General features: G+C 48.8%; 2 protein-coding genes across 7 annotated transcripts in view; both read left to right on the top strand.

Moving 5' to 3' along the window:
• Positions 1–3229, top strand: part of CUNH9orf43 (chromosome unknown C9orf43 homolog) — a 23878-nt gene extending 20649 nt beyond the window's left edge. Inside the window, exons 10-11 of one of the 2 annotated variants that reach the window (XM_019510378.1) lie at positions 1181–1304; positions 2738–3229. In XM_019510378.1, the coding sequence (XP_019365923.1) occupies positions 1181–1304; positions 2738–3018 (405 nt within the window). In that variant the 3' untranslated portion in view covers positions 3019–3229. The remainder of the gene's footprint in view (positions 1–1180; positions 1305–2737) is intronic. The other variant, XM_019510380.1, reaches the window with a different exon arrangement.
• A 3634-nt stretch (positions 3230–6863) lies between these two features.
• Positions 6864–17871, top strand: part of RGS3 (regulator of G-protein signaling 3) — a 222393-nt gene continuing 211385 nt past the window's right edge. For 2 of the 5 annotated variants that reach the window (XM_019510370.1, XM_019510366.1), the window contains exon 1: positions 9706–9812. The gene's annotated coding sequence lies outside the window, so the exon portion shown is untranslated. Of the gene's footprint in view, positions 6967–9703; positions 9813–17871 lie in introns of those variants that run through there. The other 3 variants (XM_019510367.1, XM_019510372.1, XM_019510368.1) reach the window with 3 other exon arrangements.

Genomic DNA, 17871 nt, shown 5'->3' with positions numbered 1-17871 from the left:
CCCCCCTTTTCCCGGCCCCCCCCCCCCCCCCCCCCCCGCTAAATCCTGAGACAGCATGAGAGCTGGGAGAGGGGAGGCAGGGCTAGAGGACAGATGTTGCAAACATGTAGCCTCTCTCCCTGGATTGGCTCCGAAGCGGAGCTCGATCACCCACCCTCCTGATCCAGTGGCGAATGTCTGTTGGTCTCATTCATGGTGCTTTCTGTAAAGCCCTATGAGTTAGACTGGGGAGCTGCACATCTGTCAGCTTCCAGAGAGAACCATCAGCATTCCAAATATTTTGTTAGATTCTCACTTCCATGCTGTCTGGGTTAGCATATTTAGAGTACATTCATATTCTGTTCTCTGTGAGTTCTTAGGCATATCCTTATTGCTCTACCAGGTTAATTGTCAGGGTGACAAAGATTAACTGCCAAGCAGATCCTCTTGTTTCCCTCTGCAGAGGGTACTGGTATGAGGATGGTTTGTTTTCTCTTCTGCAGCCAGTCTAGAAAAGCTCTGAACCCTCAAGGGTCAATGCAACCCATTATACAGCAAAGTCGACAGAGCAATTTCCTGTTGCTTCAACCTCCTTCAGTCCCAGAAATCAATATATCCAAAAATAGGCCCACTGATAGCCAGTAGTCTCAGCTCTCTTTGTGACCTGATAATATCCATACCCTGCACAAAACAAGCCAGACTTCCCCATTGGCAAATGGTGACCAGTGAGATTTCATTTGACTCAGCCCTTGCTTTCTTCCAAGCTCTGTAATTACATTATTTTAGAGATGCAAATTTGACTTTCCACTTGTTTGCCTCTAGTTAAAAGATTAGCACAGTAGCTTGGCTGGATGGTGTCTGGCACTCTTTCACTGAAAGCCTACTACACACAAACTTCTAGTTATGAGGAGTTAGTTTATGCTATCTTAGATGAGCAGGAAAGCTTGAGGGAGGTACTGTGTGCAACACTGCCATGAGAAAAGGAAGGCAAAGGATATAATGGGAGAAGATGGAAACTAACCCATTCTTCTTTTGATTAATTCAACCTGTAAGCTGCTTCTGGCTGACCTGGCTAGGCGTTAAGTGAGTGAAGAGCTGAAAGTATTCTTTTGCTGAAAGAAAGTCTGAAATGGCTCCAGAGGAATATCACTTTTATCTTCTATCTTTCTAAGATGTGTATAGTATTTGTGAACCTCTTTAGTCTGCAGAGAGGGAGTGCCATGAAGTGAAAAGCCTCACAGAGCAGCTTACGGGACTTGGGAAGAGGAGATCTTCAGTGAAGCCTGTGCAGTGCAAGAGCAGCACAACAAATCTAGTCCTTGGGGGTGAGTGTTGCTAATGTCTCTGCCATGGAATGTGTCTGGTTACTGTAAGGACAATGTATTCACATTATATGTCAACAGAAGGCACAGACAGAGGTGACAGTTTTCACCCAGTCTGGCCCCTGAAAGTGCACTGCAGCCATGACCCAACAGAAGTGCATATCTGCAAAGTGTTTTAAAAGAACCCAATCCCATGAAAATCTGAACCCTTATTGCACGAGGGTTCAGATGAAAATGTTTCGGAACAGAGTGGCTTCAGTATCGTGTCTGTGCTGCCTCCAAGACTCAGAGCTGTTTTCAGAAAGTTTCCGGCTAGGGAACCCTTAGAACGAGCTCCGTTTCCTCCCTCCCATTCTGAAAACAGCACCCCTCTGGCAGAGAGGAGAGACCATTGCTAGAGGAAACAGGCTGGAAACTCACAGCCAGCAGCTGGATTCCCTTTCCCCCTGGAATCACCAGAGAGCTTCTATTTGGTCTGGGGGATCTTGTGCCTCAGAACACTTTCTGCAAAGCATTATGAGTTACAATGGAGAGCTGCACTTCTGTGTGTACCCAGAGTGGAGCTGTGTATGGCAGGTGGTTCAAAACCAATGAGCTTGGTCATACCAGTCGCTAGGGCAGTGTGACATTACTCTGCCACACTCTGATTAGCTGGAAGTGAAGAAAGTTGTAGCTGGAATATGCATTGCCTCAGTGTCTCAAACTGTTGATGCATCCAGTCTGGTATGTGCCTCTACAAATGTCCAGTGCTGGATGCTCCAGAGGCAAATGAAGAGCAGAAATCCATGTAGGTTCTTAAAATGTGCTGAAACCTTGCAGATATTTGCAAGTGCATTCCAGAGAATGCAGTAAAACTTGAACCTCTCATGGGACCACAGAGATCACTGACACTTGAATTCAGAGATCACTCATGAGACCAAGCAAAAGGGGTGCAGAAGGGAGGTGGAGGGCATAAGGACTGCACTTGAAAAGCTTGGGGGAATCCCACAAGAGGTGAATTCATTTTGACCTATAAGATGCTGAATGTTATTTGGCTATTTATAGAAATGTGTCATTTTAAAAATAAAATACTTGAAACACAAATATTAAAGTTGTTGAATACAGGAAAGGTTGAATGTAGGTGGCTTAGATACAGGAGGGACAACTTTGGAACTTTTACTTCCAGTATAAAGTGGTCTGATACCAAGACAGTGGCACAGTATAAAAGCTGAGAGGCATTATCATGGGATAATGGACTGGTCTAGGACATGGACCTTAACTCACAAGTCCTGATTCACACAAAACCCCCATTGAATTCAGTGGTGTTTTGCCTGAATAGGAGTCTGCAAGATTTTTCCCAGGGTATTTTACTCTGGCTTTTATCCTCAAGCGACCTCTTATTTGTCCCTGTCAGCAGTAGAACAATGTTATGTTCCCTCTTCTTATTCTCTGCTCAGGTGTTGGAGAAAACAGGCATCTGCTAACTGAAAATGCAAGCCAGCATGAAATGTACTGCAATCACCCAGCAACTGGGATGGAAGCGACGCAGGCTCTGGGCTCTCATCAGGGAGAGGGTGGAGAGCAGCCAGGAGGAACTGCTGTGCCACCTCATCCTCCACCCCCTTCCCCTTCTCTCCTGTCTAAGGACAATGAGGAGCCTTCTGGGGCAGAATCACCTGTCTGTATCAGAGGCAGCATCCAAGGGCTGGTCAGTGATGAAGGCAACCTTCCTGATTAACCTTTAATTGGACAAATGCAGAAGAAACTTGTTTCTACCCTGACTATAAACACTGTGTGGCATGATTTGTCCCAAGACACTTTGCTATCTACAGCTAAGGTGAAAAGACTCAGAAGGAGGGTGAATGACATGACTCCAGAAGCCTTGGAACATACACAACAGGCTCAGTGCTTTGTTATTTATTATAAGTAAAGTTAAAGCTTTCCACTGACCTGCATGTGTGTTTGTCCAGTGCATAGTCCCTGGAAGGGGAGCTAATCTGTGGATGAGGGCACATTTGTTAGGGGGAGGAACAGGAGGATTTTTTAATTTAGCTGATTGCAGAGCCCAAACATTCCAGCCCTGCTCATGAGGGCTGTTAAAGCAGTAACTTGATCAGAGCCTCAGCTTTGGTACCATTGCACTACACAGTATTGGGTTGCAGAAGCACAGTCTTTCTGCTGTGCTGTATGAGTATCAGTGCTGATGCAATGACTTCACTGTGGTTGGCATCTAACCATCAGCCCAGCAAGCCTGAGTCTGTGACATCACAGACACCTGACCCCTGGTGTCACCCTAGCAAGCAAGAGGGGCTGGGATGGTGACCCTGGTGTTGCCTTGACATCAGACCTCTATGCTGTAGGTGCTGAGCTAATGACCTCACAAAGGCCTATGGCTTGTCATCAGCCCAGCAAGCTAGAACTGCCGCTGAGGCAGGCACTGGCTACCAGACCTGCCCAGGGGATGTCAGGAACTTCATGGGCATTTTGTACCTTGGCATCAGGGAGGCCAAGCTGATGAGGCAGGGACTGCAGGGAGGCCTGTGCTTAGGACTGTCACAGTAAGGTGAGGGTACTTAATCACTCCACAGGGGCTATAGCTTGATGCCAGGTTGGTAGCTGAGAGCTGCTGAACTAGTGAAAAAATACAGGCCCTGCCTTGGCACACATCCAGTAACTAAGAGTAAGGATTAAGTGAAAAAGTGTCCCCTCCCCCTAAAACTAGAGGAGAGGTCTCTGTTAGACCTGAGAGTGTTCCTTTCTCCCAGAGCTCCTCCTCCTTCATTAGCTGGTGATACAGAGACTTGTGAGGCAGGAGGCCAAATTCGGAGCAGCAGGAATTATCAGTATCAGGCTGAGGGACTTCAAGTCTTCATGCCTTTAAATAAAGCAGAAGCATTTGAGAAAGGGAGAGAGTTCCCAGCTGTTTCCTGGACAGCCTGTTTCTCTCCTGTTTTCCCCCCTCTCCAGAGGGACTGAGAGGAAAGAGGAAGAATCTAACACCTTCAACTCTCCCTCTACTTCAGGGGAAAAAGGGAGGTTCTGCCACCAACTACCCCTTCCCCAGGTGGAAATCAGGGCTACAAAGCAGTCCTGCCAGCACCTCCTTTCCCAGCTCCCCCAGCATGGGGGTACCTTGGAATAACTGCATATACAGAGTAAGCATGTGTGCACACAAGCTGCCCATCCAGCTCCCTACCTTGAAGAGACATTCCCCTTTCAAGACCTGAATTCTCTCTACATGTACCACTCTAACTGTCCAGACCAGTTTCCCACATATGCAGCTCCAGGGGTCTTGCATTGAGCGCTTGCCTTTGGGCTGAGCTAAAACATCTCTTTAGAAAGGAAGTCTAGACCTGATGTAAAAATTGCAAATCCCTCTTTGGTGAGCTCCAATCTTAGCTACCTTCACTCAGGGAGTGTGAAAAGGCCACAGTCGCTGCTAGCCTAAATGTGTTCAGCTTCCTACCAGTGGGTTTCATCCTTCTGTCTCCTGCACTGAAGAGCCCTTTGCTGTTACAAACTTTCCCCCATACAGGTCTTTATAGACTGGGAAGTCCCTTCTTATCCTTATGTTAGTTGACTAAGAAAAATTGAGTCTTTAGTCTCTTGCTGTCAGGTTTCCAGACTTTGGATCATTCTCTTTTTCTCTGAATGCTTTCTAGTTTTTTTAAGGTCCCTTTTGACATATATGCACTGGAACTGGATGCAGTGCCAGTCACGGTCCCACTTGGTAACACACCTCCCTATTCTTGGTGATACCTTCCAACTCATGCATCCAAGGGTCAGGGTAACCCTACAAGCTACAGAATGGCACTGAGAGCTGATTTTCTACATAGCCCCCACCCCTGTCTGGATGACTGCCCTCCAGGTTACAGTCCTTACCCTCAAGTGCTGCCCTACTGTCTTTTAATATATTTAAAATCACTGTGATGTAACAGTGCAAAGAGGGAGGTGTGGGCCTGAGGCAGCACCTTCCTTAGAGGAAGGTGGGCACAGATCTTGCCTCTAGCAGGTCAGGCCCCTGGGGGGAGATGTGAGGCCAGCAGCAAGGTCTGTTCCACAGGGAGGTGCTGGGTTGCGGTTAGGGCAGGGATGGGGGGGACCAGGAGCCCCAAGTCTGAGTCCTGAGGTGGCCAACCTCCTGTGACCACCTCAGGGGGCATCTCCATCCTGCACTTCAAAGAGGGAATCTCCTGGCTCTGTTATCTTCCACTTGGCTGCAGCAATGAGGCTCCCCTCCCCTTTGAAGCCAGACTGCTCCTGTCCCCATGACGCCTTTCCTGCACTTGAGGGAAAGGACTTTCACAGTTTCATAGTAGGTAGGGTTGGAAGGCAGCTGAGCAGATCATCAAGTCTGACCCCCTGCCATGAGCAGAAAAGAGCGCTGGGGTCAAATGAGCCTGGCAAGGTGTCTATCTAGCCTCCTTTTGAAGACTCCAAGGGTAGGAGCCAGCACCACTTCTTGGAAGTTGGTTCTAGATCCTAGCTGCCCTGACTGTGAAGTAGCACCTCCTGATATCTAGCCTGAATCTACTCTCAGTCAACTTATGACCGTTATTCCCGGTAGCGCTTGGGGGAACTAGGGACTCTCCCATAGCCTGCAGGTCCCCCTTGGCAAGGTTATAGACAGCCACCAGATCCCCTCTCAGCCTCTTGTGGGATGGAGGGAGGACAGGGAACAAGGAGAAGTGTGTGCACCAGCTGCATTCCTCTGATGCTAGAGACCAAGGTTCAAGTTCTTGCTTTCAACCTGGCAAAGAAGGGACTTGAACTTGGCTCTCTCTGGGCTTAAGTTGCTGCCCTAGCCACTGTGCTACTTCTTATCCAGGAGGCCTTCTGGCCTCAGCATCTCCTGAAGGATCTGGGGTTTATACAGTAGCCAGCACTGCCATGTCTAAGTCTACTCCTGGTTCCAGAGATTTATGTCTCCTCTCTCTTCGCTCTCAGTGCTATGCAGTCCTTGTATGCATCTCCCATCCCTCCACCCTGGGGCCCGGCTCCTGTCTGCTCACCTCTGGGAGCCAGGGCGTTGAGCATTAGACACTAGGGTCTGGGACAGAAGTTTCAGAAAGGGGTTTGACCCAAAGCAGTTAAGTCTGATACTACCTTCAACCAGGTTGATCTTCAACCAGTTTCAGCCATTTTGAAACCGGTTTATGTGCCCTGAGCTTCTGTTGTGTTACAGTGTGTGATCACTTTAAATGGTTTGTGTGTAACGTTTGTCCCTAGCCCTAGCACCGGTGTCCCAGATAGACTCCACATGAAGAGCCTTTTCTTGCAGACCTTGTGCCCCTGGCTTGGCCTAGGTGCTTCAGCAATCTGCTAGGGGATGGGGATGTAGGGGGATATGTGCGGACTCCCTAGCACCACATTCTGGACAAGGATTTTTCACTCCCTGGCAACGCCTCACTAAAGCCTCTGCTCCGGTGGCAAACTTGTAGGATCCACCCCCACACAGTGACAGGATTCAGCTGTTCCACTCTCAGACATTGTCAACTCACTGTCCCCTCCCCAATCCAAAGGGGCCACTGGGTGCCTTCAGCCAACGGGATCCAGCAAACAGCAATTCTTTCTCAGTGGATTGGGAAAAGGGTCCTGTGCCTTTAAGACTGGGAGATTTCCCCCTCCGGACAGGCTCAGGAAAGTTTGAATAGGCTCAGAGCTGCCTGGACTTTGCTGCTTGCAGGTGAGCCCTACTTTTGCCATTGAATTTAACTTTGCAGGTCCTGGTAGTTTAGGAGGGAAACAATGGGTGGCTATTGTATGTCCTGGTCTAGGCTTTGTCTGTGATTGTGCTGCTGTTTTTTGGTTTGTTTAAGGCATTTGAGTTGTAAAACCCCAAATTCCCAGGGTAGAAGGAAGGAGCAGCAGAAGAGTTGTAGGAGCTGGGCACTGGAAGTCCTATCCCTGATGGGAAATCCCAAGGCAGAGCCCGCTGGGTTTGAAGTTAGAGGTGAACCTAACTTGCTGGAGAAAGGGAAACAGTATCTTTGTGAATTTGGTTAAGGTGCAGGAGCAAATCATTGAGTATTTGCAAATGTAGCGTAAGTGTCAGCTTAAATCCTGTCAGCAGCATGCAGGGGGCCGCGACTTTGCAGATGGGATTGCATGGGGGAGAAGATGCAGGAAATCAGTTGGTTGAATCCTGCTGGCGTTAAGTCTGAGACTGGGAGCAGTGTGAATCCTGCTGGGGATGTTCATGTTGCCTCCCAGATTTGGGGTCCTGATGTTGGCTGATGAGCCATCCGTTCTCTGGTCTGAGATGGGGCAGTGCTGTCAGGTCAATACTCATTTCCTTAGGGATAAGGATGTGCTGTGGCTGCCTAATCAGAAATGTAGAAGGCTCCTTCTCCCTGTTGTGGGTGGATGTGCTTTGTGCTGCTCCAGCATCTCCCCCAAGTCATGCCTCAGCTCTAAGTGACATGCTGGGTCAGCATCGTGCCTGGTACCAGCTTTGGTGTGCCCTACGCTTCCCCAAGGGGGGCATTTCTCAGTAATGCTGCCCCTCCCATTGCAGCCATTTTCTGTCAAGTCTGAGGGTCTGGTAGAGTCCCAGCCAGTGGAGCTGATGAGAGGCAGTGCTTAGTATGTAGTTGGTCACCTCCTCTGCACCTTCGCTGCACCCCACGGGTGAAGGGCTACACCAGGGCCTGCCCTAGCACAAGGGACAGTGCTGACCCTGGCTGCATCAGTCTGAATGGCTTTTGGGGCCAGGCTGACCTGCCATTTCACAGCTGTAAACTGCCCAGGGCTGCTGGTACATGGTATCGTGGTGGTGATGGAGCAGAACAATCATTTGGTAGTCCCTTGCTGAGTTCAGGGGTGAATTTGGTCTGGGGGGTTGCTATTCGAATGCTACATGCCTTCACCTCTGTGTTTAAGGCTTTCTCCCGTGAGATGCAGCACATGTGACTCTAGAGTGGAAGCACCGTCACGTGTTCGCTTTCTGGCCCTTGGTCAGGAGCCCAAGGACAACTGAGGTGCCTCCACCTCCACCTGCCTCCAGCTTAGTACAGAGGGATCTGTTGCTGGGGTGAGAAGGGAGCAGGTCCTCTTGGGACTCTTCATCCTTTGGCTTTTTTGCCAAGAGTCAGTGAGAGGGATAGTCCCACCAACTGTGACTGAAGGGCCTTTGTCATGTTGGAGTTGACTGACACCAATAGCAGCTGTTAATCCCCCTTCCAGGGGGATGGCTCGAGGTGGCTACTGATGTGGGTTAGCTTTAGACCACCGACAGAGCTCAGGCAGTCTGCTGCACTAACTAGTCCTCTCCTTTTGGTTTCTTCAAACCACAGTGTGGTGGGAGAGCATTTATGAAGTAAATAATTCAGTTGCAGCAGTTGGCTTATTAGCTCAATACTGCTGGGAATGACGTGTGAGGGGGCGATCTGCTCCTGTTCATACACTGGAGGAGACAGCGAGACACCTGCCTCAGCCCTGGGAATGGCGTGTTATTTTTAAACAGTCCTGAAAGAGGTGCTTACAGGAATAGCTCCGACTGTCTCTTGCTCTTCAACACTGATTTGGAAAACCAGGTTTTCCTGCTCAGGTGATCTGTAAATACAGAGGGATTTTGTTTGTAGCCAAAGCAATCTAGGCTAGCCCCAACACACTTGTCTGGTTATTCAAGCCCATATATACAAAGCAAGTACCTACATAGCACTGGGGGATTGGGGACTGTAGGAGGTGAACCATATAAAATCTTAAACCTAGAAGGAAATTCATTAACCCCAAGATCTGAAGTGTACTTTGCTGTAAAAGTTAATATAAACTGCGGGAGAATTTTAGTGCCTGGGGGATTAGATCACCACAATGGGAGCTACGAACCAACCTTGCTCTTGCTCCTGGGAACATGTGGGGGAGAGGACTTTATTCATGCATCCCTCCCCCTCCGTAGTTGTTCCCCTTCTGGCAGAGGAACATGAGCAAGGACTGCTGACTGCCTCTGCCATCCTGCCTGGGTCAAAGGCTCATGGAAAGTAAATCAAGAAGTGATTGCAAAGTTTCAGTGCTGAATACGTTAATAATGTTTTCCGTTCCTTCTCCTGCATCTCCTTATGGAGGTCTGTGTTAACGAGTAACCCTCCTGGCTGGGGCCTGTGGAAGAGATGCCATGCTAGAGAGATCAAGGAGTGAAGTCATGAGTGCTCTGATTAGATGTCTCGACTTGGACTGGGCAGTCAGTACTGAAGTTCAGGTGGATGAGAGCTGTGTGGGCTGCTCTCCTTAATGCCGTTGCTAGGCTTCTCCTGTTTTCCTTCTGTCAGGAGAAACCAGGTTTTGGTGGAAGGGCAGGGAATTTTTCCAGGGAACAGATGCAAGGGCGAATAGCATGGAGCTTGTTTGTTGCCTTATTGTCTCTGCTTGGATTATAGGTTAATGATTACCTGTAGGTGCCCAGTGAGCTCTGCTTATTTAAAAATTAGCAGTATTCAGGACCTGGGGAGTGCTGAGGCTGTCTGTCTCCAGTCAAGCGGGCTTGGAAGATACTTGGGCCGTTGCAGTACTGGACATGATACATCCCAATTTTAGGTACCTTTGTCAGCATCTCACGCTGCTCAGCCTGATGGGCCCAATCCTGCCAGAGTGTCTGGAAAGGGCTGCTCATTCTGGGTACCTTAGTTCTTGGGTGCTGAACTTGAGATCCCTTTGAACAGACTTTCCAGACTGCTGTGCACTTAGTGGAGGGTGCCCAGGGTCTATGGGGTTTGATTTTGGTTTCCTAGGAGTTCCTCAGCAACTCATTTTTAAACTGTTATTTCTTTTTCTCTCTTTTGGCTGAGCTGAAGGCACAGCTAGGAAAAACCCAATCTAGTTGTGACCCCCTTGTTCAAAAGCTGCTGGGCAAGCTGTTTTAAAGAGACAGTGCCCTTTTGTGACAGTCTCATTGTTCCTTTCTTTCTCTCCTTAAAAAACAGTTTTGCAATAAAAAAAAAATTGGGTGAGGATGTTCTGCCTGAGAATGGGATGTTTCCAGGATACTGATGGCGGCATGTGAAGCAAATATTGTATTCTCTTTGGATGTAAAATGCATTGACTGGGGGGAGCCACTGGCTCGCCAGAGGAGAAGAGAAATAACACAGGTTTGACAGGGGGAGGTTGTAGCGGTGCCCTGGAAATGTTGCAAAGTCCGTTGGAGCGTGTGGTAGTTTGTCTAGCTAAGTGCTTTGCCTTTGCTCGATGCATTCCAGTGCCCAGAGGTTGCGGGAAGCGGGTCTCATGCAGAGTGATTACACAGCCCCCGCTTCCTTGACATAACTTCATGGCTCTGGATTCTGTTGGACAGTTTTATTTTTCTTGTACTGGAAAAAAAATCAGTTTTCAGGGGACTGAAATTATTCATGAATTTGAAGAGTTCCAGCCAGAAAATAAAAGGGAGGGGACTTGGGAAAATCTAACTCTTTTCAATACTGTATGTTGTCATTATGGATTAGTGTTTTTGTTTAGGAGTCGAGATTATTCTTTTTAAGGGCTAAATAAGTCCCAAGTGAAATAAAACATGTCATTTCAGGTCTGATGAAGGTCATTTTGGATCAAATGAGATATTTTGGGTGGAGCCAAATGGAACAGAAAATGCCACCATTTGCAGAGCTTTGCATCTCCCCCATTTCCAGAGCTGGTGCAGCCCATTGCTTTATGTTGTTTGCTTGTCCACCAGTGATGGCTGATGCTGAACCAATGGGGTTTCTCGAGATGTGAAAAAGGACTGGTTCTGATGATGGCAGGTGTGGACATAGCAGCATTTCAGGCATAGGAGGCAGAGCAGGCGGTGGGGTAGGGGGACCTCAGCTGTAGATCTGGCTCTTGATTCTGGATGTGATAGGAAGAGCAAAGAGAATGTGGTGTCTGGAAAGGTGTCTCATTCATATTTCTGGACACCAAAGTTCTTAGTTCACAATACTAGTACTGTACAGAGGAAAAGTCTGTGCCCAGGGATAGGCACTATGCTTTTACCAGTATAAGTGATCGGAAACCGGTCTATACCCATAGCAGAACAGAAATTTGGCACACAAAACTGATCTATTCCTGTAACAGAACATAAGTTTGGCGCACCTAGGAATGAACTGCTTTCCTTGGATAAGGGATGGGAAGGAATAACATAGGCAATAGCCATTCCTGAGATGGTATGGATGAGCTGTCGAGACTTGTTTAGGAGCTGCTTCTGGACGCTAACTTTTAATGAGTCAGAAAGAAAGAAAAGAACATGTCAATGCAGTGCAACTGCAACCCAAGGCACAGGACTAGCATGTGAACATATGTGTTATGCAAACTCTATTGTCAGGGCAGGGGAAAGGGAGATGAATCCTGGGTATTATGTGGTAAAGAGAGAGCCCGGGCATGTGGGTAGAGGTTTGCTTTTTCTGTTCCAGTCAATGAGCCCTACATCCTTGGTTTCACTTACCTAATAAATGCTGTCTTGTTTTGAAGGTCAGTCTGTGTTGTTGTACACACCTGGCTGCACTGATGATGACAGAGGTATGATCTATGGCAGTTTCAGCTCATTATAGCCAATAGGTTGACCTGATGGTCACTGAGCCAAGATCTTAAGCATCTTTTAGGGTTGTTTTGCTTTCCAAAGAAGCAAGGTCTCTGACAGGGCCTAAACTAATTTGGATCTAAAGGGTGAGCTATAGTAAGAAACAGGTGGTTGAAGGAAACAGTATGAGTAGTGCAGGTGCTGGGTTCATCCATGCAACAAACAGAGGTCTAAGGGATGCCCCCAGCAAGACTGCAGAGGTTGAAGCATGCCCTGCACTCAAAATCTGTTGTTTATAACTTAGACAAACTTTAACCTTCTGGGCTAAAGCATTCTGCATTTGTGGACTGCCTTGGGCTGAAGGGTTTTGGAAGGTTTCCCCAAAGAGATGGGGTTTAAACAGTTCTGAGAAGCAGGTCAGCGTAGAGCAGGGTGTTTTGGTTATGTACAGTGCCCTTTTCCTGGCAGTTAGGTAAACAGGTTTTGTGCTTCAAGTGTTTGCAAGAGGCTGTTGGGATTTGGGAAGGGTGTATTCTGAGGTCTGAGAGGCGCCGTGTGCTGCCCCTGAGACAGCCCACCCAGGCTGACTGAGCTACAAGTTGCAGAAGAACGGCTGCTTCACAGTAACTGTGGCTCTGGACATGCCTTGTCCATGGGGATCCCACTGCAGGTGCACCCATCACAGTCCAGGGTTTCACTGTGCTCAGCACTGAATGGAACAAGGAGATGGTGCTGAAGAACTTACCACTTAAGTCCAAAAAGACAGCATATAGATATGAGCAAACAGGAGGGAACACATGCCAACAAAGAGATGCAAATGGTCATGTGATGGGCAGCTCCTTCTTGTTGTATTTGCTGGACATGAGTGGGTGAGACGGAGATGAAAGGTGCTCTACTGGGAACAGGGGCCCTGTGCATGTGAAACAGAGTGCAGTTACCGAATTCCCTCCTTCACTGGTCTGCAGTATTCCCCCTCACATCTCGGGCTTCTGGTGCCTGGTCCCAGGTTTCTGGTTTTTCCACATGCAGTTTGAATGTGTAAAAGACCCTCAGGGTTTGTAGGGATCCTTCTGCTCAGCAGAGCCAAGATGCAGACTTCACCTTTGCCAGTACTGCAGCGCCATCTATGAAGCACATCCTGCTGCAGCATCCCAGTTCCCTGCTTTGATAGACCTGGCTGTGGAGGCCTGAGCCCTTTGATTCAAGCACACTTTTGTTGCTGGCTGTGGAAAATGTTAAATGCTTACCCTGCAGGCTGAATGACCCAGCAGATCTCCTGACCCAATGCCCCTTATGCAATTCGTATAGCACCCTTCCCAAAAAAGGCTCAGGGTGGCTTATAGTAAGAGAACAGAATAACTTGTAGAACAGGAGATGGGCAAGAGAACAAAACAGCGAAAAGGGGAACTAGAATATCAGTATCAGAAACCCACTAAGCAATAACTCAGCCTAGCTTTGTTTGCTAAAAGCCTGCCCAAATAGCAAGATCTTACAGTGCTTCTCAAAGTTGGTCAGGCTTAGGCATGCCTCAAGTGGGGGGGAGTGCCAGAGCTCGGGAGCCACAGCTGAGAATAACCAGTCATAGGTTTTTGCCAGGTGGATTTGGTATACTGATGGCACTTCCAGGAAGTTGCTCTTGACTGATCTGAAGTATCACAACGTGCTGCAAGGGAGAAGGCAGTAGGTACATAGGGGAGAGACCATTTAGGGCCTTATAGGTCAAAACCAGCACCTTGAATTGCATCCAGAAAGCTATTGGGAGCCAGTGCAGATGCTGGAAGGTTGCTCCTGGCAACCAATCTGGGTCATTCTGCATCAGCTGCAGCTTCCAGACCATTTTCTAGGGCATGGGTGACAGTGTCCAGATCTGAATCTGAAAGAAAGGGTCACAGCCTTCTCACCAGATGGAGTTGGTGAGAAGAGGCTCCTAGCTGCTGCTACCACCTGAAGATCCAGGAGCACCCCAAGGCTGCAAATCTGAGTGGTGGTAGACTGAACCCCATCAGTGATAGGTGTCCCAGTTCCCCTCAAGTCCTATGGTCTGCCCCCCACCATCACCTCTGTGATCTAGAAAGGACTGAGGCTGGGGCCAGGGTCAGAAGAAGAGGAGAGGTAGAGCTGGGTGTCATTAGCATACTGATGGCACCTCACTCCAAATCTCCCCATCATCTCACCGAGTGGCCTCATACACATTGAATAGGATGGGTGACCAGACAGAGCCTTGAGGGACTGTGCAGGAATGATCCTGAGGGGATGACATGCACTCGCCCATCATCACCCTCTGAGATCTCCCTGCTTGTCCTGTGGAAGCTTCTTTCAGACTCAGCCTGTGTGTTGTTACTCTAGCTTAGGGGCGGGCAACTATTTCAGGTGGAGGGCCACTTACTGAGTTTTTGCAAGCCATCGAGGGCCGCATGACGGGCAGCCAGGGGCCAATAAATGTTAATTTTCTAAATTTTTTAGGGGCCCCACAGGCTGGATAGAATGGCTTGGCGGGCCACATCTGGCCCGTAGGCCGCATTTTGCCCACTCCTGCTCTAGCTGCTGCATGTGGCCTGAAACCTCTTGCCCAAATTGTCCTTGGGTGGAGCTACTAGCAGCAGGTTGTCACCCAAGCAAGCTTCTGGATTACCTGCCTGTGGCCCAACTGCACACAAGGCCAGCTTGCTCCAAGCAAGTGGGCATTTTTGCAGTTGGAGCTGCTTGGCAGCCATGTAACAGCGAAGATGAGAGGTTCTACTCAAAAAAAAACTGATTGTGTTTCTTTAAAAGCAAGAAGAACCCAGGTGTCCTCCTGTGGTCTGTTCCTGCCCATGGAAACTAGTTAGCATTGATTGTTTACTTGCTGCATTTTAATTACTGCCTGCTCTCCAAAGACAGCTGGCTTTCTAAATAAATGAGCAGCAATTAAAGAATAAATAATGCTTTTGTCAAGGTCTCCCTCCCCACTCCACCCAGAGCTCCTGTCTCCAAGCTGGAGACAGCAGGAGGACATCCAGTTTAATTGCTGCGGCGCCCAAGACAGAGCGGGCCATGTTCATTCTTGGTGCGATGCCACAGACGGCAGAGCAGTTGCAAGAGCCCCGGAGTGTGGCCAGCCGCTTCTCTCCTGCCAGCTCTTGCTCGTTCAGTGCCGGCTTGGGGCGGCTGGCTCTAGATTCTCAGGGTGATGTGGTTATTTGTCATGGGAGGGAGGGCAGCAGCTTCGCCTGGCTGGGAAATGGGGCAGAGTCGCTCTCCACCATCAGGAAAGTGCCTCTCCAACAGTGCAGGGGTCCTGGGCCGTCTGCTTGGCTGAGTCTTGCCTTGCTGTTTCTGGGGCTGTCCATCCCCTGCTGTTTTGCCCCAGGCTGGGGTTTTCTGCCCTTCCTGTGAGGGGATGGTGTGCAGAGTGTCTCCCCCCCACCACTCAAAGGATCGGGGGCTGTTTCAGTACTGGATGCTTCCTTTCTTAGCACCGACCACATCATTGAATGCTCCTCAGGGCACTTGCGGGCTATAAATAACTGGCAGCAATTAAAATAACCGAAGGTCTTTGCTGGATGCTTTTCCCTGCTCCTTCCCACAGGCCCCTGCAGCTTCCCAAGTTGAAGGCTGAGCACAGCGGGAGGGCATCCAGACCGAACAGAGCCCAGCTCTTTGTTCTGAGGCCTTGGGAGAATAAAGTGTCAGTGTCTTTATTTGTCTCCTCTTCCCTGTTCCCACAGGGGCCATGATTTAAAGCTGCAGCACAATAGCTGTCCGTTTGGACTCTATAAATGAGATGACCAGGGGGTGTCCTCCTTTCCCTTGGTTGGTCACTTGGCATCTCCTCTGCTGCTGCTTTTTCCTGAAATGCAAGCAAGCATTTCGAGCAGAAAACCCATTTCTAGGGTTAGCCTGTGTAAATGCAGCCACGGTTCGGCTGCAAGAGAGCCCAACCCTGTTCTAGTGAAAGTAGCCAGAGGCCTGAGGAATGGGCTGCTGTAGTAAAGGGCAGGTGTCCCTTCCTGGCTGCTGCCATGGAGCGTTGCTCAGTTGCTGACCCCCTGGTCAGAGAGGGCAGTGGGATGGGTGTGGATTTGGACCGGTTGGTAACCTTGGGTGCCAGCAGGTCCTGGTTGGGTTGCTGGCCACTTGTCTTTGAATACCTGTCCTGGCACTATCCCTCTCGGCGTTACTTCCTCAGTTCTCTGGGATTTATTGAGCTATTAGTGCTTTCTATTTCCAAAGTCCTCTATGAACAAGGCTGGCAATGAGGGGTCCAGCCCTGTGAGCTAGCTGATATTGCTACATCCATTTGAGAGGTGGATCTCTGGCAGCACAGCACTGAGTGACCTGCCCACCATTCCCGAGATACTGGGTGAGTGCTGTTTGCAAACATGTCCTCAGATCACCCTCTAGTTTTACACCCCTCAGTATTTGCCACCACTTGGATCTGCTATGTCTGACTGGTAGAAGTAGAGAGAGGTAGTTAGCCGTGTGAAGCCAGTCAGAAGGCAGGGTAGATATGCACTTTTATAGACTAATTAAATAAGATATATATAGAGCATAAGCTTTTGTGAACCCAAGTTCACCTCATCAGATTGCATGTGACTGATATGAGCCTGTCTTTGCTGGGGTGCATGGCAGGAGAGGCAGCTGTCTCAAGCACTGCGCAGACATCCCTGAGCTGCCTTCGAGCTAACTGACTCCATGAAGAATAACAGACCCTGCTGCGTTGTTTTCCAGAAACCGCTTTGCGCCAAGGAGGGCTTCTTTTCCTAGGACTGTGCCAATATGTGAGATGGGAACATCTGTGTTGTGACGGTACCTCTGAGTGCATGTGCAGATCTGTGTTGCCCAGAAACAGATTGGGAGGAAAACCTTTTTGCCAAGCGTGCCACAATTTAGTCTTATCCTATCCCCTCGTGCCACTCTGATCCCCTTCCCCTGGCTGCTCTGCTTTCTGTTCCTTGCCTTATCCACCACTGTGGTCCCTGTCCTCTCCTCTGTCTGCCATGTGCCATACCCAGAGGCTGCCCGTGCCACTTCTGGCATGTGTGGCACAGGTTGGCCACCCCTGACATAGGGCATTAAATATCAGGAAAATACTGGGAACAAAATCTTGCTTACAACTAAACTGAATGTGTTGGGATGTGTTTTGAATGGATCTTGTTTACCCACATAGCGAGCAGAGTGACCCGCTCTCTTGTGGCAACTGCTCAGTACAAGAGCTTTTAATTTCAAGTAGTATCCTTTTGTTGTTGGTTTTGTGCTGTGGTGGAATAACTTGGTGCAACGGGATCCTGACTGTTGCTCTCCTTTTCTTGACATTGGTTCACTGGTTTCAGTCATTGAAGGTTAAATTGCACAAATAAGAAGCACGTACTCACTGAGCTACACAGATGTCCTTGTCACGGTGTCACAGAGCCTTGTGATGGGCTAAGCCAGGAGTTTTTCCATCCAGTGACATTTTAGGATATTGTTCTAAATGTAGTTGTTACTCCAGGCTAATGCAATGTGGAACACAGCAGAGTAACTGTCTAGAGATGAGAAAAGAAAACCCAAAATAGACTCTCTTGTGACTCCTGGATCATGTGTAAGCTGGGGGCTTTGTATCTTAACTTCTCTGCTACTGCTCTCCCATACAGGCTAATGGTGGGGTGAAGAAGGGTAAGATCGTCTGCAGGATTTGGGGTTAGGATATATTCATGTAATATCTTTGTCGCTGGGTCACTGTCATGTTTGTGTGTGCATACACATCTGTATGTGTTTGGGGTGGGAGAAAGGGGACATTTAGAAAAGGTCCATTAAGGTTCGATTTCTTCTCTAGTAGTCCGGTTTCCTTTCTTGGTAGCTTCTAACCTGCCCAGGTGCTGTATTATACTTATGGCCAGCAGGTAGGGACAGGAAAGCAGGTTATGTGGAGTTAAATCTGGGCACCAAGGGCACTTTTACATGTGTGTGTGTTGGGGGGGGGGCAATGCTTTAATTAGCTCTGAGAGCCAATCTAAAGCTCTGCAGCTTCTTAAAAATGGTAGCAGGAGCTCTTGAACTAAAACTTGTTCAACAAGCTGTAGTTCAAGTGCCCCCACTGCCATTTTTAAGTGCGGGGATGCTGATGCACGAGACGCAGGAGGTTGCTGGTGCTGG

This window comes from Gavialis gangeticus, unplaced genomic scaffold (genome assembly GCF_001723915.1).
Source record: "Gavialis gangeticus isolate Ggan-Ray unplaced genomic scaffold, GavGan_comp1, whole genome shotgun sequence".
In the NCBI taxonomy this organism is placed as follows: domain Eukaryota; kingdom Metazoa; phylum Chordata; order Crocodylia; family Gavialidae; genus Gavialis; species Gavialis gangeticus.
The sequence above is the reverse complement of the archived record's forward strand: the minus strand, read 5'-3'. Positions and strand labels throughout refer to the sequence as shown.